The sequence below is a fragment of the Alligator mississippiensis genome, chromosome 5 (genome assembly GCF_030867095.1).
Source record: "Alligator mississippiensis isolate rAllMis1 chromosome 5, rAllMis1, whole genome shotgun sequence".
NCBI lineage: Eukaryota > Metazoa > Chordata > Crocodylia > Alligatoridae > Alligator > Alligator mississippiensis.
The window spans coordinates 86,085,110-86,109,477 of NC_081828.1; the positions used below are offsets into that span (position 1 = coordinate 86,085,110).

Here is a 24,368-nt window from a genome sequence, read left to right on the forward strand (position 1 = left end):
CAAATTCTCATTCTCCCCTCCAATCCAGACATTTTATATTCTTATACTGTTTCTTTTCAATGCTCAGAAGTTTCCAGGAACAAACTGAAATACATAAGCACAACTGCTGCCACTGAAGTTTGCCATGTAAGTAAGTCACTTCAGTTTGTAAAGTGCACACAAAAATTAATCCTTTACATACCTGGAATGACTGCTCTCCTGAAGATGTTTGAGGTATCTTCGCTCACTTTTGTTTAAGGCTCTCAAGCTTCTGGCTTGAAAAAGCCAGGATTAAGCTGTTTAAAAGCCTTACAACACAATTGTAGCTGATCTCAGATATGTCAACAAACCAATGCCTTCATTTAGTAAATAACCTTCAAAATAAAGGCACCCACAATCTAGTGGAGAATGGATCTATTTAACATACTATTTCAGAATTTTTAGCAGACATTATATTGAAGAGGAAGCTATAGAATAAAGCTTCAAAAATGTGGTTCAGCAGTGACAGAGCCAGCTAAAGTTTTCAAAATTATGAACTAAGAAATTATATTATGGGGTTCTTGCCCATTACCACTCCTTTCCGGTGGTGTTCTTCATCTTCTACCTAAAGATTCTAATGCTTTACCCAACTGTAACAAATTAAGACCTGGAATTATTATTTTAAAATGGGCAGACAGACTCAAAGTGTGACTTGCTAGACTTATTTAATGTATGGCGGTACAAAGAACCAGGCTTTCAACTCGGGTCTTCAAACGTTAAAGCCTGTATTTTAGGCAACATGCCATATCTACAACTGGCTTCATTTTACTTTCTATGTGCGTGAAATACAATACCCTGTTTTTGTTGAAAGTCTGGAATGGTAAAGTAACAAAAGCCTGAAACCTGATCTTATATGCTTTGAGTAATCAGCTGTTTAATGTTTATGAGACACGCTTTAATATTAAGGCTCTTGTAATGTATTAACAAGCTTCATAAACATATTACAGATAAAGTTAGTTTGCTTGAACAGAAGTAAACCTATTGCTGAATTACTTATTAGCACCTTACCTACTTATCCTTACAGCCAAGGGTACTGTACTCATTTTGCTTTTTGCTTCCACAAAAGAAGGCTGAGAGAGGATATGGTGGCTATCTATAAACTTGCCAAGGGGGACCAGCAAGCAATAGGAGAGTCCCTGTTTCCTTGAGCACTACCGGGAGTAACAAGGAATAACGGCCATAAGTTGACTGAGAGTAGATTCAGGCTAGACATCAGGAGGCACTACTTCACAGTCAGGGCAGCTAGGATCTGGAACCAACTTCCAAGAGAAGTGGCGCTCGCTCCTACCCTGGGGGTCTTCAAAAGAAGGCTAGACAATCACCTAGCCAGGGTCGTTTGACCCCAGCATCCTTTCCTGCCCATGGCAGGGGGTCGGACTTGATGATCTGCTTAAGTCCCTTCCGACCCTACCAACTATGAAACTATGAATTCAAAAAGACCTTAAGAAAAAGTTGCAGGGTGGGAAGGGAAGAGAGATTACATTTAACAAATAGGTCACTAACATGTCCATAAGTAAGTTTAGGGAGTGTAGCCCTGTTCCAAGCACATCCCATGTATAACTAAGCGCTGCTTACGAACTGTAGGAACAATCCTGTTCTTCAATTTACTGACTTACCAAATTTACTCAATTCCAAGATGAAATTATTTTTCCTGTTTAACATTGGAGAAAAAAGGCCCTCAAAACCAGTACAAAGTGGCACTGTGGGGGAGGAGAGTGGTGGCAGCTACTGTGACTTCAAGGGAAGAATGGGCCTCCCCCGCAAGGCTGAGGGCCAGGCAGCAGGCGGAAAACTGCCTACCACATTGCACTGTCTCCACCCTGCCTCCCTTCCTACCACTGCTTTACATGCTGCAATGGTGGTGAAGATGAACTGAATTATAACAAAGTTATGATTTTTTCTATAGAACCTAATTATTGGAGAGGGCCACCCTAAATTAAGAGCAGTCTTGGACTTGGATAAATAATGGGGAGTAGGTGTACATGGTGCTCACTTTCAGAAAAAAATACAGATTAAAAGATACGGTCTAGACCAGCGATAGGCAACCCCTTGGCACAGGTGGCAGAGCATGGCATGTGAAGGCATTTTGCTTGGCATGTGCGCCTTGGGGCAGATGACGGGGAAGGGGCTTGGGCTGTGCTGCCACACGGATCAGACCCCTTGCGACTCTCCGACCATCTACCCCAGCATTCCAACATCTTACAATTGAGGCTGCAGGTGGTTTTGGCATTCTACCCAAAAATGTGGCTGACCCTGAGTCTAGACACAGGCTCCTTGTCAACTTAAGACCTACAAATATTGAGTACCTTTAACTATTTTAAACCCATGCAATTTGGAGCTCTGAACTAGAAACAGACTGACTAGTACATGGGGAGCAAGGGGGGGGAGGGGGCGGGGGGGGGAAACTAATGGCTGACTCCTGAACTGATACCTATAAGTGCTTTTAGATGCTTGGCTATCACCCCACAATACCTACAAGGGAAAACAAGACATTCCCAAACAAATTGACAGGAAAAAACCTGAAAGCTTCAAGACACTTAAAAAAAATTAAAAAAAGTATGCTGATATACCGTCTGAATAATAAAGTGAGAACAGTCATGTATAACGCTCGTCTATCAATACCGACACCACTAAAACAATACGAGAACCTCAACCTGAATAGATGCTGACTTTTTTCTTAAGTCTCTTAACTAAATGTAAGTTGTTAAAAGCCCAGAAGCCCCCCAAAAGCAGTGCTTTTTTAAAAAAAGGGAAAATCATCGATTTCAATAACTAAGATAAACTTTGCTTCTCTACATAAAAAAATACACAAGAATGCAGTATTTGGGCATTACAGCTATTAGTTACCAAGACAGGTCTCTCTGTTACACAAGCCCCTTGTTCCTCCCCTTGGCTAGACAGAGGCCTATAAGTGTATAACTAATTCTATGAGAAACCATGAGAAAACAGAAACAGAAGTACACTTATGTTAATAACTAGCATGTCAAGGGAAAGCAGCAAACATTTGATAACTCCAGTTAGTGCCCACTAGAACTTTTCTTTCACAGCTTTCATAGACATTAGGGCTGGAAGGGACCTCAGAAGATCATCGAGTCCAGCCCCCTGCCCCAGGGGCAGGAAGTCAGCTAGGGTCAAAGAATCCCAGCAAGATAGACGTCCAAATGTTTCTTAAAAGAGTCCAGTGTAGGTGTTTGCACCACCTCTGGAGGGAGTCTATTCCAGGCCTTGGGGACTCAGACAATAAAGAAGTTTTTCCTTATGTCCAGCCTAAAACGGTCTTGGAGGAGTTTGGAGATATGTACTGACAAGGGAAAGGAACGCAGCCTCCCAGTCACCGATTCCCTTAAACTAGCATCTCTTTCCTAATTCAGTAGACAATTTCATCAGGGCCAGATTTACCAGAATGTCCCAGTACTTTGTGGGGCTACATATGGGATGTGAATTAAAACAACCTAGGAAAAGTGCAGCCAGAACTTCAACAAGATGTTCTTGGAGAGGTGGAAGAGGGCTGCAGGCAACATAAGAACTATTATCAGGGTCATGTATTATGTCACCTCATAAGGCGCACAATTGTCATTTTATGACAGGAAAAATCATTTTTAATGCAAGAACTAAAGATCACTCAAAAATAATCATGAAATGGTCCCTATGTTCCTGAAAAGGATGAAGATTATAAACAGGTATTATGGAGAGAAAAATGTATAACTACGCTCTGAATGCTAGTAATTTGCTTAATCTTGGGGACAGGGGTGGAGATTCAATTAATTTGGCTTGTTGCAAAATGACCCACTTCCAGATCTGGTTTGGGAAGAGGTGAGGCTTCTAGCCAAGGAAGCTAGAGCTGCTGCTCCTCAACCGCAGCACTTCCCTCAGCAGGGACACAGGATTTCAAGTAACAGACACAGCTCCTTCACTACTGACAGCTGCAGTGACAAGTTCCCTAGGTCAACTCTCCCTCTCCCCCTATAGGGATGGATCTGGCCATGGGTTTTACATTTGACAAACCTGGTTTAATCTAACCTATGAACATTTTGATTGACATATGAAACTAATTATTTAAGGGACTGACTGATTAGAAGAATTTTAACATTTAATTCTCAGGGAGTGGTGGTGAGGTAAGAAAACAAACAAAAAAAAAAATCAAGGTTCTTTGTGTATCACAATTTTAGTCACAGACAAGGGCAAATTGTCTCCTGGCCTTGCACCACACAGATCAACGCAAGACATCCAAATAACACTATCCCACATTTTAAAATATTCATCCAGAGGTAAGAACCTGAAATCATGGGAACGGGACCTTATACCAAGTGTCTTCTGTTCGCAAGTAGCACAGTATATACAAATGAGAAACTTGACTGAATCTTAAATTAGCACCTCTATAAAGTGTTTGATATGATGTCAGCTTACACACAAATTTGCCAATGAAGAGGAAAATTAAGTGGACTGTGGAGAAATTCTGCTGCCAGAGGTGAAGGCAGCTGTCCAAAAGCCCAACCTATGCCACAAGCTAGTTCATAACCAATTCTTGAAAGCAAGTTTCCAAGGCACTGCCTATCAGCCAGCAGCAAAAGCTGATAGAAATTCGAATTCTAAGGGTGTTCACAGAGGAGGTATGAACACTGATGTCATATCATTCATCTCATCTGCTATCTGAAAGGGTTAAAATAAATAAATAAATAAAAAATGAGCCCAGGACTGCCCCATGATACAACCAGTTTTGCTTATGCAAAAGATGATCCAACTAGAGAATGATGTTTCCACAGCTTGAATGTTCAGTGTAATCTTTAGTCAGGTTCCTTTTACATGGCTCCCTGATGAAATTCTCATTTAATATAATCTTTTAGCAGTTTCTGTTTCCATTTGGCTGGGGGGAAGGCACAAAAAGCTTAATATGTAATTGACTTAAAAGGGCTGCTAGAGTATTTCTCAAGTAATTTTTCAAGCTCAACTTCTATCTAGGAATGTCAACAGATGGTAAGAAACGTCTGCTTCTTCCCTAGATTTGGGAAGGCAAAATACTGATGCTATTCTAAGTTGGTGAATATGGGTCATTCACTACACAAGTATCAGCAATACAACTGCATAGCAAAGTTTCTTGTTAATGTATGTCCTTGCCTCAAAGTACAGGATATTCAAAAGCATCTTAGAGTAAGGATTTAGGAAAGAAGTATTTAAATGTATGAAATAAGTCACTTTAGCTTGGACAAGGTAGCCTGTTTGTTCTTCCAATTCTTTTTTCATTTGAAATCCAATAACACCTTAACTGTCTATCACATTCAATACAACAGATTTGCTTTTGGTAGTTCCATGAGGAGAAAGATTCTGCAAAGGTAACTCACTCACAGTCTCGACAAACTTGCTTGCAAGGACACCTCGCTCTATTTGATAAATATTTCACAAATATTCTAAAGCTAGAGCATAAGATTTCTGATGTGTCTAATTTGTTATTCTCTTGTTCGATATAATAGTATAAATTCTGCTCAAAAATCTTTGCCTAGAAATAGCACAGCCTTCTGGAATATTTCCTCTACTGCCCATATACTGTCAGATACATATTAATCCTTTGTACTTTTCATAAACCAAATCACTGTATTGTGTTGAACATGTTTCTATAAGAGCAGAGGGAATATGCTATTTAAAAGAAAATCCAAGAAAAGCAAATGTGTATGGTCTCTAAAAGTGGGGGAAAAAGGGACATGGCTATGACAAACCACAGACAAAGATATGGTCATCAAGTTTAAGAAAAGCACTGACTTGACAAATGTGAAATTCTTATTGTGCTAGTGTTGACAAAAGCTGGAAATTCCTAATTTCTGACACTGATGTAACGTAATACTGCAACTTGATGTACCTTCAGAACACAAATACCTTGCTTTCTCAGCTTGTGATTTTTTTCTCAGCTTTTCTGAGCTTTTCTCAGTTTATGACTTTAAATACTTAAAAGTCAAAGGACTGACAGACTTTAAATCTACTGGGAATGTCTGAACCCTAGTCCCATAAAAAGGTGCAAATTTTACTCCAGCAGATTAAAACTTTTGTTGACTAACCTCCAGGAAGAAAAACACTACATCAACACTTATTATCTGCTTTAGTCTTAAGAGGTGTGTTTGTGAAAAATATGGGAGGTATCGATGAAAAGTAAACCCATTCTAAAATGAACAGTTATTGCATTTCTCCTTTCTTCCATTTTCAAAAACAAGAGACAATACAGGATTTTGAGTTTGATATTTATTTTTAGCAGGATGTGTGTGCTAATGGATGGTGACATCATTAGAAGATACGTCCATGTCCACCACCTGCAACAGAAGCTAGATAGATGTTAAAGTAATCATACTGAAAGATGATAACATGACACTACTTACCCACCATGGTATTTAAGTCACCTAGTAAGCTGCAAGGTTAGCTTTTGATGCAAACATACTTTACCAGCTGTTAAAATTCATCTATCAAGCTAATTCAATGCATACAGTACCTTGAATTTAATGGGAATAATCAAGTAAAAGTTAGTTGAAATGTACCCAGTATAAATCCTCTTATATAGAAAAGGTACACACAGATATTGTTCTGCAATGAGAGAATATTACTTACCTATAATTCTTTTCTTAAGATGTCCCAATCTAGGCCTATAGATTCAGTAAATGACTAGCAAAAATTCCTGGCAGTTTCAATTCCAATGCTACTAAACTATGTCAGTAGACACTACTGCTCTATTTATAAAACATTTTTTTGAAAACCAGAAGTATAAACTTTAAAACACGTCTCTGAAGGAGAGACAAATATATCCATCTGTTTCCAACAGTGAAGTTTTTGACCAGATTTTTATAAAAGAACAGCTTCAGGCAAAGGTATCTAACTTAGACAGACATAAATGCTATTTAAGAATTTTTTTTGTTTGTTTAAGAGTGACCACAAGCAGGCCAACTCTGACCTATGTCTAAAATATTGCTGCAATTAAGCTGGACCCAGAAATCCTTGTTAGACTGACCAATTAAGCTTCAGTTAAACCCAGGAAATTGCTATAAATAGTTTCAAAAGCAGAGCTGGACATCAGGACTCTCAAAATAACTCAGTTTCACACAAGATGCACCAAATTATGTCAAGTTGTTTATCTTCAGAATTTCCTATAAGGTCAAATAAACCTGTTAGAACTGAATACACTGAGCAAATTGATATTTTAATATTCCTGAAGAGTGCTTATTTCCACAGTACTCAATATTGTCCCCTTCAATACAAGTTAAGGTTTGTATCTGGAGAAGTTGTGCAATTCAATAGAAAACAAGGTGCTGGAGGCACACACCAAGAAAAATAACGCCCCCTAGGGCTGAAAAAGAAAATTGTATTTTTTTGTAATTTTAGATCAAAAGAATTCCTGCTAGTCACACACTGGAAGTAAAGACTGAGTGATGATCTAATATTTACCCTTGGGAAGAAAATTTAAACAAACTAAACATTTAATACTATGTTTAGTGAAGAACATATACTAACAAAAATTTTACGCACTTCCAACTTATGCTCTTTCTCTGCAAGGAATTCTTTTTGACATCGGAGAAAGTCTGACAACATTCGAGTTAGCTGTTTTCTATCATCTATTTCAGCCGCCAACCTGCCATTGTAATCCGCCAGCAACATACATGCATCATCTACCATTTTGGAAAGTTGTTCTCCAGATTCCTTATCTAAAAAAAAAAAAAGTACAGCACAGCATTACAAAAACTCCTGTGAAGCTCTAACACTAATACTTTAATTACTGGATCTCAGGTCTTACCCGTTATTCTATCTAGCAAGGACACATCTTGGACTTCTATAGGCAATGAAGCTATCCGCTGATGAACAGCTGCATCTCCTGAGGCAGCATTCTCTAGTTCTTGCAATGCTCTAATGAGATCTGTAGTCTGAAAAAGAAAAAGCCCACATCATTAAATGAGATTCAGTCAACAAATCATGATACAAATTGTCAGCCATTTCACAAATTTACAGAATGCATCAGCCCAAGAGCAGTTTGCCCAAGGCAGCCTTAAAAAAAAAAAATTCTCTCCCCACTGGTGAAGCAAACAGTATTATTACTACATATATTAATTCCATACAGATAAGCATTAGCATTCGCCATTGCAAAACGTGTCCCATTAAAAAGGGCTTCAGTTTAATTTTTTTTTATTGTTTTACTGCTGCACAAATTAAAAAAGTAAGTCAGTCTCAAGAGATGTGCATTTGTTACACTGAAGAAGTTAGTAACAAAAATGTTGGTTCAACAAGATTTACCAAGTCATTACACCTCTAATACTCTTTTGGCCTGATATTCCCCTAGCTGCCTTAAAAACTTCTGGCAAGATGAATTACCATAACTAAAAGAAGTAAGAATTAGGATGACAATGAAGTGACTATATTTTCTTAAATACAGCACATTTTCCCCCAAAAAATCAGCTCCCCCCAAACTGGGGCACACATATTAAACAGGGAAGATTATTTTCTGCATGGGATAGAAGCACCCCACTTCAATTCCTGTTCCCATAGTGCAACAGCTGTGGCATTACTATTCAGGCAACTGAGGGAGCTGATTGCCTTACTAGCTCATTGTCCTTCACTCCGCCAGTTGATAACTATTGTCTCATTTTAATAGTCCTGATGTTCCACTAATCAAGCTGACCTTTAAGGACAATTTTCCTATTTGCTAGCTGGTCCTAGTTTCTCTCTCCCCCTATTTTATAGCCTCTAGTTCTTTTCAAAATTAAAATTATAGATCCACTCATGGGGCACGTCCAAACAAGTGTGAACGTGCCTCTTGCAGTGTCTCAAACTCCTTTGGTGCAAAAAGACTGCAAATTTGATAAATTTGCTCAAAATTTGGTACCTGGAGATCCAGGTATCAAAAAATACCCCAGGGGAAAAAAGCGGGCCAGGGCACAGTCCTGGACTCTGCCCTGAGGCAGCCAGAGGCTCCGTCCTCCACGTCTCTATGGCTGGCCCTTGCCCCAGTGCTGAAGCACGCCACCTGCCTGTGTGGGAAAAGCAGCAGTGCAGGCTGCAGGGACCGGGACGTGGGCTGTGTTCCAGGTAAGCAGGGGATGGGAGGGAGCCTGGAGAAGAGGGGAGGGGACCCATGGGGAGGCCTCTGCCCAGGCCCAGCCCCATTTGCTTTCCCAGCTCCCTGAACTCTCCCCAACTTCCCCCGCATTCCCCCAGCTTCCCAATCTCTCTCCAACTTCCCCCTTATTCCCCAAGCACCCCAATCTCTCCCCAAGTTCCTCCTCATTCCCCCAGCTCCCTGATCTGTCCCTAGCTTCCCCCTCATTCCGCCAGCTCCCTGATCTCTCCCCAGCTTACCCCAGCTCCCAGAACTCTCCTCAGCTTCCCCCTCCTTCCACCAGCTTCCCAAATGCCCCCCCAGCTTCCCCCTCATTCCTACAACTCTCCATTCGCTTCCCCAGCTTCCACCTCCTTCCTCAGCTTCCCCCTTGGACCTTGCAGGAAGGCAGTCCATGTGCTGTGTGGGGCAGCTGTGCCCTCGGGGGGGGGGGGGGGGAGGGAAGGCAGGGGACCCACCCCTCCTAAGTAGCTCCCCCACACAGTCCCCCCACACCTATCCACACACCCTCCCACCCCTCTCCTGCAAACCCCACATCCCCCCATCACACACTCATTATGCGATAAGAAAACCAAAAGCAAACATCAAAACATATAGATATTTAAAATGTATTTTATGATGATGATAGTGACACTCGCAGACTTCCAAATTGCTCTAACATTGTAAATATAGCAATAAGACTTGGCCCAACTGATCTCGCTCTTCCTCTATACACACACACATATATATATAGAACGCTAAGTTATAGCTGGGTTGCCTATACATATATATTATATATATAGGCAACCCACCCCCTTAACACTGCTCCGCTTAGCGCTATTTCGCTATAGAGCTCATTTTAAATTGATACCTGATTTCACTTAGCATGCAGTGAGTTTCATTATAATGCTAGCGGTCACCATCTTGGGTCATTAAAAACAATTGCAATTGTCATCTTGAGTTGTCAAATATTTTCATTTTCGTTTAATACTTGTTTTGCTTAACACTCGCCTTTTCAGGGACCAATTAAGAGCGCTAAGCGGGGGTTGCCTGAAGTGGTCTTTCGTTCTAACTGGAAGAACATGGACTTTGGGGTATTTTAAATAGTGAATTTCAGATGCTGCTTCAGCAGTCCAGCTGCCATAAGGGGTAGTGTCCCCAGATACTAAGTGGCTGGGCCCCAGAAGCTCCTGAGAGCAAGCAGCCCTGAGCTGCTTGCCAGGGCAGCTTTTTATACTGCTGGGACCAGCACAGGTACTGGACCCAGGTTCTAAGCCCCCCTGGCTGCAGATCCAGGAGGAGCCAGGCAGAGTTATTTTGCCCCAAGTGGCACAATTTGCCCCACACAAAAGTGCAAGTACAGGCACGTGTGCCGAGGCAAAAAGCCCTGGCTCAAATTTGTGCTACTTTTATTTAAGCTGCTGCATGTGTGGACACGCCCATGGAGATCAGTCTTCAGCAGCAGCTAGGCCCTCAGCTTCAGTTAAGGAGGAAAGGGAGGGTGAGTCAGCTGAAGAGTAGGCTCTGATCCTGCTCTATGCAGCCTTAAACTCAGGAAATAACCTTTTTTCCTTCATTGCATACTATATTCTGGGACATTTGTATGCAACAAAATTTATGTTGGCTACTGTGGAGTCATACATCAAATAGATACACTGTTGACAAACTTATAACAACATAGTTTACAATAACCTAGTTTAACATATTCCTTATTTTACTGAGAAGCCAAGCATGTCATTTTGAAGTTCTATAAAAAAAAACTAATATGCATGTGTAATAAGTGTCAAATTTGCTGAAATTATAAGATACCTTGATATTAACATGTCAGAATCAAGATTTAAAAGATACGTATTTCAGGAAGACCCAAAATAAGAAGTACATAGTAGATTTTGGTGGACTGAATAATGTACAGAGTTGTTTAAGAAAACAAACCTATATTTTTCAGTGTTCAATTTAATCTTCCTACTCATCCCCAGTATTTGGAGCTTTACCAAGACAAAATTTTAAAGGTCATTTCCTCTGGCATATCAATGTTCCTCTACATCCTTAAGAGCACCACCCCAGAACTTATAATTACTGTGAATGAATGAATGAATGAATGAATGAGCATCAGAGCATGAGGGAATTATTAGTAAAGCTAACGCATTTAACAGTGATACCTATCTCCTCTCCTTCCCCTCCCCTCCAATGTAATGGCATGCATAGCAGCTGGTACTTCTGAGATCAATACTGTCTGCACAGCTGAGAGCACAAGTAGTGCCTTGAGTTACACTAGCATTTGTTTTATTCAAATCAGTCCAAGAACTGAGGAAACAAAGGTGACAGGAGCACTTTTACTTATCTTCTAGCTATGTCAAGCAATGACTGAGATCTTAAAAGGAAGTCTTACAGTGCAGAGCGAGTACTATAAACTTTCAGTCATTGTAACTGTATCCCAAACCTTATGAAATATTTAAAGTTGTACATTTACATCTACCTGTGGAGGGTCAGTTGGTGAACTTTGGGCTGAACAGTTATTGTCTTCAACTTGTATCTGCTCATATGTGCGCTTCTTACCCTTCTTGTCACCATCTAGAAATTAAAGGACAGATACAAAAGTCAGTTCAAGGAACCATATATTAAAACAAGAGAGAAATCAACCCCCTTGTGTCAACAATATACTTACACAATGCTTGCCTAAGTTGTTCTAATACATCATTTTCATAAACAGACCTTTCTTCCCAGATAGAGAGTACTCGGCCAAGGTGCTTCTTACAACTCTCATCAGACTCACTGTTGCAAGGAAGAAAAGTAAAATCACCGCTAATAAAAAACTATAATATACCCAGGATTAAACAGTGCAGCCTTATATCTTTTATCCAATAAACTGGATTTACAAACATAAAAATAAATCTAGCTTCTGATATGCCCGTAAGAAAACTCCTTGCTCTACATGAAGGAAAGCCAAGGCACAAGAAGTAATCTGTCCAATATCATGCAGCAAGTATGTCAAGCTAAAGTACAAGTCTCTTGGCCCACAACTCTAATTTCACTATTGAAGAATGCATGAGAAAACATGATTTATTTACAGCACTGGTGCTCAACCTTTAGGCCCTGAAGGCCAGATGAATGAGGCAGGGCCAGTCCGCAGCCCAGGACCACTCCCATGTGCCAGGCCCAGGCCCCAAGGAACCAGCGCTGCCCCAGCACGCCTCGACTGTGCACCTGATTCAGAACACATGGCCCAGGATTCCCCACAGATCCAGAAGTTTGGTGTAAGCATATAGCATAAGTAAATGCAAAGGTTTACCTTCATTCTAATATGCAAAACAAAGATGGCTTACAGCTTTCCAAAATAAAAAAGAGATCATCTGCATGTAGACGAACATGTATATTAAAGAGATCAAAATATAATAACCACGTATTCACTATCCAAAGGATTTTCTTTTAACTAAACTGGTGCATAACAGGAAACTTTAAAAAGTATAATGAAGATCCAAATTAATGGTTATTTAATTAACACATATGAAGGTCACTGAGAGGAACAGAGGTTAACTTGCTAATAAATGTTTTCAGGGCTTTTTCCTTCATGGATGTATTCACTATTTAAATCCTTACCAATACTGCAAAAGATATAGTTCCCCATACCTGGAAACATGCTTAAAAGCCTCCACTATAACCGGTGCAAAGTCTTTTGTAAATTCTGGTCCTTTCCTTTTGCTGTTCTGAATTACATCATTGGCCAGGTATAGGAAAGTAAGCTTCCTGTTTGACTTTGCTGATAAAAAGAAAAAAAAAATAAAAGAGTAAACCAGTACAATAATACAAAGCAGTTACTGATATAAAACTATTTCTGCAGAATAATGCTGTAAAGGACCTATCTAAAAATACAAAGTCGCCCAGTACTGATTACCAATGGAAAAAAAAAAATACAAATAATACAGTTTCAGAAGAAAACGATATCATTATAATAAATCAAATAAATCACATGTAGCAACACATCTCCATGTTCCTTTAAATTGTTCCTTCAAATTCTATCCATCCCCAGCATCCCTATTAGGCTTCAAATTTAGAGGTGTAATGAAGTTTTTAAAAGCCACGACATTGTGAATCAAAGCAAATCAATGAACTTGTAACCTTAGGAATGTTTGCCATGTGTTACCATAAGAGACCTAGAACTACTAGGCAACTTAAGTGACTTATTCCCATTAAATGAGGCTTCTACTCCTAAACCTAAGCTATGTTAGGTTAGGTTTAGGAGTACCCATTGCTAGACCGTCATTTACCACAATCTTTATTAATTAAATTATACTCCTCAGGGAAGCGACTGCTTTACTTTTATATAAGAGGTGTTGGGTTTTTTTAATGTCCTAACATTTCACACAGTATGATATGCAGTCAATAGTTTACATCAGTGGTTTTTAACATTTTTTTCCATTTGTGGACCCCTAAAAATTTTTGAATGGAGGTGTGGACATGTTTAAATTATAAGTGTGGACATTCACATACTTTTGACTGATCATAGATATCTTTCGTGGATCCCTTAGACAGTCCATTGACCTCCAGGGATCCAGGGATCACATGTTGAAAACCACTGGTTTATATTAAACGTTTCAGCTATATTACAAATGAATCCACTGAGATCTTAAATTTTCCACACATCTCAAAGCCAGATTATGCTTTTTCAAAGTTTGAATAACTCGCCATACATCCAGCCCCAGAACATACTGCTGCCTTGCCTTAGAAAATAGCTTTCCATAAGACATCAGCAAATCAAGTGACAGTGAAATACAATCAACCACTAGTACACCATTCCTGAAGTTCAGTTAGAATCTTCTTGTAAATCATGTTCCTGTCTCCAAATCCTCTACTATGCTAGTCCAAATATCAAGAAGAAATGAAAAATGAAAACATGTCAACATCAGAAAAGTGTGAGTAAACAAGACTATGATGTTATACAGAATCCTCTAACTGAATAAATCAACATGCTTTCTTTCATGCATACAAACTATCAGCATGGAAAACTCACTGAAGGGGCAGATTTAGAATAACATCAGTGTATTTTCCATGTGAATACCTGCACATGGATTCTGGTATTTGCTTTGCCAGGGACCAAGAAGCCACTTTACACACAACTCTTCGCTCATTAAGCCACAAGGCACATAAGAGCTCATGCCCTTCTTCAACATAGGCTGGCTATCCTTATGACCGAGTACCACAAGTGGTACAGGCAACCTCTGTTTGTCGCACACCACACATCAGGGAGAAGACAGGTAGCACACTGCCAGATAGGGCAGGGAGCAGATTGGGCAAGAAAATTATTAGAGTGACACTCTGGAAGGGTGTGGAGCTAACTGGTGCCATACACCTACCAAAAAGTTTGGCCCCCTATTAGTCACCTTTACCGCAAATCTGGGTTTCTGCCAAGCTGCATTCTCTCTCACACTCTCATCCTTTGCCTCCTTTCTCAATTTAGAAAAGAACAGAGGCAGGGACCATCTTTTCAGAGTGGAGTTGCCAACCTACAGCACATATACCACAAGGCTCAAAGGCTCAAAAAGGCTAGGAATCAGGGTTAAATTACCAATGATGTTTAAGACCAGAAAATCACTTTAGCAGCTTAACAGAACTGACTTTCTTCAGAGGAGTAACCACCCAAAGTGAAAGAGCCAACCCGAGCCCCCCCACCCCACTCCAGTACAGCAGCTGGTACCTATCTACACATTCTACAGCTCAAGACTCAGATGTCCAAGCACCAGGACGAAAAGACATACTGAAAGTGTTTCAGTTATTCAATTTAAAAAAATATTCACACCCGGAAGGTGAACACAGAAGAGCCAGGCAAAGATGTCTAATTGAAAGAAAGCATGGAACATCAGGAAAAGAAGATTAAGCACAAAGGAAAGAATAAAATAACCAAATCTCAATCAGGTAATAATGTTAAATCTAAGCTCATTCCCCTGGGGATACTTCTAAAGACACATCAGGAAGGAAGAGCACACAACGTAAGGATTGATGGCACTATTTTCTAGCATCCACCATATAGAGGAGTGGGGGCCAATCTTTCTGGTAGATGTTCCCCAAATTAGCCCCATACCCTCCTTGAGTGCCACTCTAATCACTTTCCCTTACCTAATCTACTGCTCAGCTTTCTGCTCTCTCCCCAGTCTACCATGTGCCAAAGGTTCGCCAACCCTGATCCAGAGCCCACTACTGGATTTGACCAACTGAGACTTGACTAACATGTATTACCCCCAACATGCAACTGGATATTCATGACTATCATCCAGGGAGAAAAACTGTTAACAACTGTCTCTAGAGTAAGCCCTGGGATACTGTTTGACTTTAAAAGGAAGAAAGGAAAAAATAAGGTAAGATGTTAAACAATTACTATGTCCTCAGGTTATATGATCATTGCTGAAAAAAAGTCAAAAAGCCTTGCATTTTAAGATGAAAGCTTTTACAGACCCAAGAGAGAAAGTCCTTTCCCTCTCTTACAAAAAGCCAATTCAAAAGTCTACTGTTAGTAGATGAAGGAACATTTAATAGTACATCTAGTCCAGTGATTCTCAACCAGGGTGCCATGAAATCCTTTTAAGGAGGTCATGCAATATTAGCACTGTTGGGTGCACAAACACCTACACACAATTTGCAAGATAAACCCACAGATATCAAAGACGAATGCATAGTATCTGGCCTGTTGCAGTCTTTCCAATTTCTTTACCACAGGTGAATTGCTCTATTATTTTTCCCTGGTTAAAAAAAAAAAAAGCAGAAGTTAAGACCTCCCATTTTCCAAAGGGTGCCTTGAGACCAAAGAAGTAGAGATTCTTACTGTGCTAGTCAGACTTTCTACTAACCACACTCTGCCTTGTCCTGATGTGTCTGGCAAAGCCAGTAATTTTTTCTTTTAACCATCTGCTGGTAAAAAAGACATAGCATCATTTCACCTAAAAGCTGACAACTGATGAAGCAGTTTATATAACATCTTTAAAAGAACACCGCCTACAGCCCGACTGGGTTGTTTAATTATGGTTCCATTTTGTAAATGTTTAATCAAAAAGATTCCTTTGCAGATGGGGAATATTATCCATCAGCATAAAATTAAAAAAAAAAAGAGGAAGAATCTATTGTTGTAGCTAGTAATTTTACTAGCTACAAAAATTCTTGCGACTAGTGAGAACTGAAACCCAGGCTAGGGTCCTTCTACAGGCTCATCTGTGTATTTATAGCGTGTCTGTCCAATGACAATGATCAGTTTTAAGAAATGGAAGGAATGCTGAAAGTGTCTTTCATTTAAGCAATTCCATGGCATCAAGGAAACAATAAATATAAAAGTTCCCTCGGCATTTGGTAGAGCTGTTAGATTTGCGCTGTTGCATGCTAAATTTATAGGGCTGCCAAGATTATTTTTAGCGAGATCCTGTCTCTCTCCGTGACTAAAAGTGCCTATTGACATTGCGAGGTGCACAAAAGTAGCTAACATGCAGTAATTGTTATGCTGAAACAATACACTCTGCTAATATCTAGTCTCTTCCTCTAAGCCTTGATCTATGCAACTGATCCATGTTCTGAATAATTATATTACATATACTACACCTTCTTTCCACACTAATGGCATTTTAAACTGTTAAAAGTTAAAGTGCCTTTGCTTTCTAATTTGTTACTAACAAAAAACTTACAGAAACAATGCATTCTGCACTATTCAAAATGCTACCCATATACTTATAGAGTAGTCCTGTTATCCAAGCCATTTCATTCTAAACCTTTCTAGTGATATCCACCCTGACACTAAGCCAGGGCTAGATGAAAAAACTTGTGTATGTACCAAAAGAAAGCCTCACCTATAAAGTATGTGGCACCCGGAGAATCTGCAAATATACACAGCATTTTACCTTTCCACTAGGTAGAACCATACGGTACATGGTGAACTGCCATACCCAGTCCTGGTTTTCTGAGAGTTCACTGAGCAGTATATTCTTATTGCTCTGTTGCTACATTTACAAACTCTCTTCAGTTGGGGCACTTAAGCAGCCTGACCTTTATGCTTCAAAAGATAGCACTCCTGGTGCAAGAAACTTTTGCCATCTGGCAGATGCCTCCTGTGATCAAACAGTAGTACATCATTTGCACTGCTGAATAGCTTTGGCAATCAACTCTCGTGTCTCACACCCAGGCAGCCTAGTTCAGGTCTAAGCAACCACACTGCAAAACCCTGACAAAATTACTGTATCATGACAGGAGCTGTACCCCTTCCGTCCTCTAAAACATTACTCGGTTCCTGTGCAGTAGTAAACGGAAACCTTCTTTAATGCTTTCCCCAGAGATTTTTGGGAGAACCTCTGTCCTGGGTACATAAGAGGTATTCTAGATAAAGACATTTAGCACTCACACAATTTAAGTTGCACCACCCCTTCCCCGGAAAAAAAAAAAAATAAATAAGTGGACTACTTGTCCAACTAAGAGTACAGCTTGGACTATAATCCACTCTCCCACCCCTCCAATGTCCCACCAAAAAGGGCATCACCCATATTATTCTTGACTAACTCCGTACCAAAGACATGCCCCCTTACCCAGGTTTTAGCACAACTCTTCCTTTCCTCCCCTCCCCAACTTTTACTGATGTCTATATACACCATGAAGCCAAGCTAGCTTGCCATGCACAAAAGGTATACATTAGAGTGATGTTTTTCTGTAAAAAGGAGAGCCAAGGTATTCTGCAGTGATAAGCACCTGAACCTGCTTCAGGACTTTCACAAAGCCTCCAAAACAAGACATTTCTTCACTTTCTATCTTTCTCTGCACCAGAAGTCACATACCAGTTTATACGTACCTGGTCAAGTTTTGAACTCCTTTTTAAATGCAGCCTTTGTTGTTTCCATATAATAAAAACAGTGCCAAAGCAGAGATGGAGCCTGGAAGATCCATTTCTGCACTTATGAAAAGTTGGAGCACACAGAAGTTCAGGTGGACCCTAGCGTAAGTTTGATAAAGTTTTGGAAGATAGACCTGATATCAGCACCTCTACAAAAGAACCTCAACAAGACTGTCAGAGAAGCCAATCAGATAACAAACCAGACAGGAATAAAAACCTAAAAAACATGCACCACCAAACAAAAAAGAAGGAATTTAGCATGGGAGCATGACCACCGCTAGGTAAGAAGTCACAGGTTTTTATTTTTAGTTTTTTGTTTTGGTTTTTTTTAACTGCTGTGAAGTAGAAGAGATTCCCAACCAGGAATTCTCAATCAGGGTGCTGAGATCCTTAAAGGTGTTGCAGCATTAGCACTGTTAAGTGTGCAAACACCTGCATGCAATTCACAAAAGAAACCCAGATACTTCTAATGGGAGTCTAATGGGCATCAAAAACATTCTACCCTATTCTTTTGTTCTCTGTAACAAAAGAACAGCGCTATAATTTTTCAAGAGTTAAAAAAAACAGTGAAAGCTAACAGCTGGTATTTTGAGAAGTGTGCCTTGACTCTAAAAAAAAGTTGTGCAACTGTCAGAGTAATTACTGTTACAGAATCTGCCTCAGCTGACAGCAAAAAGAAATAACTTGGTATTAGCCCACCCCCTACCATACACGACCAAGATGAATTTTCCCACAGGAGAAAAAAAATTGTATTTATTCTGGCTGAGATTTTGCTATTAACCAATACATCTAGAATTGAGATTGCAAAAAAAAACTAACATTGCTTGTAGCTACAAGGCACTATAAACATATGCAGACACCCACACAGACACTTTTCTCAGACTAGTACTAGCACTGAAGTATGGTCAGAGAAAGCCTTGAGTATGTATCCCCACTGTATGACCTGTAGGTGTATTAAATCAAAGACTCCTGGACTGCCAGTCTTCTGTCTGAGGGCAAATGGTGTGGACAAGACAGAATTTTGCTTACAACATAATATAAGTCCCAGTCGGCATCTTAGTTATGTTCACATAGTACAGGAATTTGTTTACCGGTGGCTCATTCTGCTTGCAAACTTTCCTTAGAGAAGAAACTCTGAGCAGTTCATGAGATCCCAGAACAAGACAAGCTTCCCACAGGCTACATTCATAGTCATTGTTTGCTGAACTGTACACAAGCAACCACCTCCACGTACAGACAATTTTCTAACAGATATTGGCAAAGTTGCTCCTTCTTCCAATCTGGATTCTCAAGCCTCCAATGTCATCAACACCTACAGTAGTTTTAAAACTGTGTACAGTAAGAAGTTCCAGAGTTTATAGGCACCTGAGTCAGCTCAAGACGCATGTATTTACCTTATTAAAACAAAAGCAAGTGTTTTCCATTATGATGAAAGGCTACTGACCCAAGATGCAGCTGTTTCTGAATAAACAAATGTGAAGAATGAAATATTATACTAAGTAGTTAGAGCAGCAATTTTCAGCCATGGTGTGCAGCACCCTGGGGTGCCTTGAGATGCTTTCAAGGTTGCCACCTGGTGCCACACATTAGCAGTTAGGTGTGCAAACATGAATCACAAGATAAACAAAGATATTTCAAATACGGATTCCTAGTGTTGAAAACATTCTGACTTTTTTGTCTTTCCAAGTTCTCTGCAACAGAAGAGATGCTCGGTTGTTATTCTGTAATCAGAAAACAAGTGAAAATTAAGAGCTGGCATTTTCTGAGGGTTGCCCTGAGTCTAAAAAAAGGTTGAGAACCACTGAGTTAGAATTAATCAACTTGCAGTTCCATTATGATACAGAACAGAAAAAAAAGTTCTCTTCTCCCTAACACATGAATGTAATTATTTTCATTGCCTTTTTAGTGTGTTCTACTTCTGCCAGACTGAGGTAGGCACCCAAGCTCCTTGTGGTAAAGAAACTTTATATGACAGCAAGGGAAAAGAAAGTTTATGGGATAACCTGCTGCGAGACATGCAAAATGAAGGTCACAGGTCAGACCAGCAAGAATTCCAGAGGAAACTGCTGGAACAGAACAGGGAGGCCAGGCTAGCAGTGAAGTACCTCATTGTCTTGGCAGCCTCAAAAAACCCCCCAAAAACCAACACAACACAAAGGTAAGGCTCAAAAGCCTGTTTAGCCTGGTGGCCAGAAAAAGAGTACCCAGTATGTGCACTGCACTGCCATTCTGCAGCCACTTAATTTTATGGTGGTAACAAGTCCCTAAAATAAAAGCATGTATAGGTACTTGAGTCCCGCTCTCTAGTCCAAATGCAGCTACAAAGACAGACAGATGTACTGGTGATGCACGATTGCAGACAGCAGTGGCAAAACATCTTTGGATTTTAACCACACATTTTGTAAAGTAAAGCATCAGTAGAACAGGAAGTGTAATCCAAAACTTTTAATGAAGTAATTCCTGGTTTGCATGACAATACAGTACCATTTTTCTGCACTTGTGACCCAGTTGCAGAACTGCTGTTCAGCAAAGGGGTAATCCAGAGGCATTACAATCTGCATCAGCTCTCTCAACTTCAGGATGTCTGCATGATCTCCACATCAAGACTCACTGCTACCTGCTGATGGTCCCAGTCTGCTGCACAAATGCCATCTATCCTGATGGTCTCCAGCTACAGAAATGGGTGCTTATGAGAAATAGTTTAGGATCAGTTCCACATGGGTCAAATATGTTCTCTCACAATAATTCTGAAATGATTCAGCAAGTAGGGCAGCTCTAGTGTGGATGTTTGAACTAAGCCTAGCTAGTTCAGGAAACTGCAGGAAAAACAGAAGTGACTACAGTTGGAGGGTGAGCATCAGTGCAATCAATGAGCAGTGTTCAAACAGAAGCACAGCAGCAAAGACTGTCGGGCCAAATGTTGGCAATTATTAGAATACTGAAGTGCTACTCAAGCACTGAAAAATGCACCAAGTACCTATATAAATTTGTGAATTGCCACATTCATCTTAGTAAGTTAAATCAAAGCACTAATTAGAAGTAGTATTTAATTATATCACTGCTGATTAAACTCAAGGAAGAACCAGATTATGAAAATTCACCATTACAGAATTGAACAAAAATTGGAATTCTCGCTATTTTTTGCTCCCCTTTTGATTTCTAGATATTTTGCCGCCTCACCATCTTACACACTGCCTTTGCAGAGAATTTTGAAGATCATAGAAAACAGTTTTCCTACACTAAATAAGTTGCACACTATTACACGTGGAAACATTATAAAGTACTATTACAATGTCACACCAAGCAGCTGACATCTGCTAAGCATGCATGAAAGTAGTAATTTCTATTCTGTAGGAATCACATCACAACTGTAATACAATAGTATAGTACTATTAAAATTAGACTCTAGTAGAGTTTCACTTATCAATAAAATAACCTGAAGAATACTATAGCCTTTCCAATAACTACTATCTAGAAATAATAATACACTAACAGCACAGAATCAAAGCATTGACTGAATCACTAAATCATGAAGTATGGCAGAACACCTTAAAGAGAATCCATTCTCTCATTACCTCAAAGGTTAGCTGAAAAAATTAAAAAAGAGTAACACAAACATGCAGAAATAGCAAGGGGATAGTCACCATGTAGATTCTAACCAACCTTTCCAGAAAAATCTCATTTCTGATTACTCATTTGAGGTAACTCACAATATATCACTGTCAGATAACAGCAATTTCACAGCATAATACATTCTAGAACATACTTAATGCTTTCTTTAGAGAAAAGAATTTAAGTTTCTGATGTGTCTGAGAAGAAGGGCCTAAGAGATGCTGAATTTCTTACGAAGATTACATATCAAATGTTATGAAATAGTGCATGTTCACAATATATTCAGACTGTTTACACAAAGAAGCCACAGATTCACCAATGATATATATACTGTTGCTGGTAAAAAGTAGGTAGGTAACATTCCAAATCTTGTCAGATACAGTAAGTGCACATTAAGTGACCTACCTTGAAACCTCATAAAAAGGATTAAAGTTCTTGAACCTATTTAATACAGAGAACTCAAATTGCATTCAACATATTTTCCCTCAGAATATGTAGTGCTTTGGACATCACAGAATTCATTGAAAAGATTTGCATTTTATTTTAAGTAGGGGTAAGCCAATAAATATTTTCTTGGCCAATACCGATAGCTGATTATTAATCAGCCATATTGGCCCATGCCGATCCAATAACCAATTCACAGGAACGAAGCCGGGCAGCGTGAAGAGCAGCTCCCTGCAGGTAAGTCTGTAGAGGGGAAGGAAAAGGGTGTGGGGAATGCAGATTTGGGGAGGGGGGGGGGAGGGGCAGCATGGAATGGAATAGGGGCAGGGGCTGGAGCGCTGCCCAGCCAGGACAGTGAATGGGGCCCAGAGCAAGACAGCTGCAGGCAGCCTGTCCAGAAGATCAGCATCTCGGTGCTTAAAAATGGTGGCAGGGGCACTTGAATTAAAGCTCGCCAAGTAAACTTTAGCTCAAGCACTGCCACCACCATTTTTAAGCGCAGGGATGCTCTTAACTGGAATGCAGCTGAGCAGGGTGAAGGTGGATGTGAGCTGCCTGCTGTGGGCTCCAGGCTCTCCGCTCTGCTGCTTTTTCCTTGGGAGCCCCAAGCCAGCCACGCACCCACTGCCTGTCCAGCAGCAGAAGGCACAACTTGCCACCCCCACCGCTGCTGGGCAGGGAGGGGACATGTAGCTGGCATGGGGCTCCCAAGGGAAATGCAGCAGAGCAGAGAGCCCCAAACTAGCAGCGAGCATCTGCCCCACACACATCTGGGGGAGCACATGGGGGGGGTCATGTGCCATGTTTCCCCCTGGGATATGCACAGCAGCTGGGAGCCCCCCAACAAGGTAACCATGGCTCTGTCCTGCTCCCTGCCCCGGCTTCCATTGAGCCTCCTGACTGGGCAGCACCCTGCACCCCAGCCCCTCTCCCTCCTTCACCATGGGGGCCTCAATCTGCCCCACCACCATGCCCCTTCCCCTCTACATACTTACGCAGGGTGCTGCTCTCCATACTGCCCAGCTGCATTCCTAGCCACGTTCGACTGCGTGCCTGCACGCAGTATCCGGCACAAGCCAGAAGGCCTATTGTATTTATCAGTGACATTATTGGCTACACCGGCCAAAAGAAGCTAATAAGTGATAATGTTAATTTTCCTTTTAAATCAGTGCTGGTGTGATATGCAACCAATGTATCAGTGCACCTCTAATTTTAAGTCAAGAATTTCTGCCCAAAGAATGCTTTGCCACAAACAATCACAAATGTGAACCAATTTCAGAATTATTTCAAATTACAATCATTTCAGTTTGAACAGCAATTTCCTCATCTTGTTGTGAATGTTTCAGATGCCATTTGTTTTTGTGCTCTTAAATACGTGATCTACAGTGTCGTTCAGTATCAAAAAAGGAGGAAAGAGGGCAAAGAAAATAGTTGCCAAGAAGAACCTGTTTTGAAAAAGAGCAACTAAGCAGATTCTGATACTATGAGTAATCATCATTATGTACCTCACTTACTCTTTGGTACATATCTAGATCAGGGATTTTCAACCTTTTTGGATCAGAGTAGCCATGGCAGCAGGGGTGTTTGGTGTACAGCCAAAAGGAGCGGCAGCAGCTGGCGTGTGCAAGCTTCCCCTGCATCTGGCTGGGTGGGCAGCGCCTCGCGGGATGGTACATGATGGCACTCCGTCCTTGTCCGCGCATACCTCCTAGGGCCTTCTCAAATACCCCTGGAGGTATACATACCCCCAGTTGACAATCCCTAAACTAGATTATCATAAATAAGCAGTCTAAAAGAAGGAAAAATAGGATAAACTACAACAAATAAAAACAGAAAGTCACTAGAGAGAGATCTCTGTTTTGATCTTTGCATGCCTTCAAAGTAAATTTTTCAGAAGCAAAAATTCTAGTTTATTGTGCCCTGATAATTCTCAAGATGTTTAAAGAAAAAAGATTAACCAAACTTTTCCGATTCCAAAATTTTGTATTTCTGGACACTTTCCCTTTTTTTTTTTTTTAAACAATCCACTGACCATCAACAGAAATTCAATTTTGTAAAAAACTAGATATACACGATCAATAATGTGAAGATAACTTAAAGGAAGAACTGAGTCTATCAAGTATGCAGCAACTCAACTCCCAATGTAAACAAGGACAGGTAACAAGGTGAATTTTCTAAGCTTTAAGGTTCATTTGATAATGGAAAAATTTTTATCCAAATGATGCACATTTTATAAATCTAGGGCTGCCTCCTCGTTATTTCAATATGGCATTCAAGTCCAATTACACAATTTAATCATAACAATACAATGTTATGATAGAATACAGGCTTGTTTGGTTTTTTGGGTTTTTTTTTTAATCCACAGCACACTCAAATACA

The 24,368-nt window shown here is 40.2% G+C and overlaps 1 protein-coding gene across 7 annotated transcripts in view; it reads right to left on the minus strand.

Annotated features, from left to right (window-relative positions):
• Positions 1 to 24,368, minus strand: part of RPRD1A (regulation of nuclear pre-mRNA domain containing 1A) — a 65,703-nt gene that overhangs the window by 37,943 nt on the left and 3,392 nt on the right. For 5 of the 7 annotated variants that reach the window (XR_009462493.1, XM_006275571.4, XM_019479155.2 and 2 more), the window contains exons 2-6: positions 12,707 to 12,836; positions 11,745 to 11,851; positions 11,556 to 11,650; positions 7,784 to 7,910; positions 7,519 to 7,694 (exon numbers count right to left, since the gene is read on the minus strand). Coding sequence is in view for 6 of the 7 variants with exons in the window: in XM_006275571.4 (XP_006275633.1) it covers positions 7,519 to 7,694; positions 7,784 to 7,910; positions 11,556 to 11,650; positions 11,745 to 11,851; positions 12,707 to 12,836 (635 nt within the window). In the remaining variant the exon portion in view is untranslated. Of the gene's footprint in view, positions 1 to 6,231; positions 6,327 to 7,518; positions 7,695 to 7,783; positions 7,911 to 11,555; positions 11,651 to 11,744; positions 11,852 to 12,706; positions 12,837 to 24,368 lie in introns of those variants that run through there. The other 2 variants (XM_014611415.3, XM_014611414.3) reach the window with 2 other exon arrangements.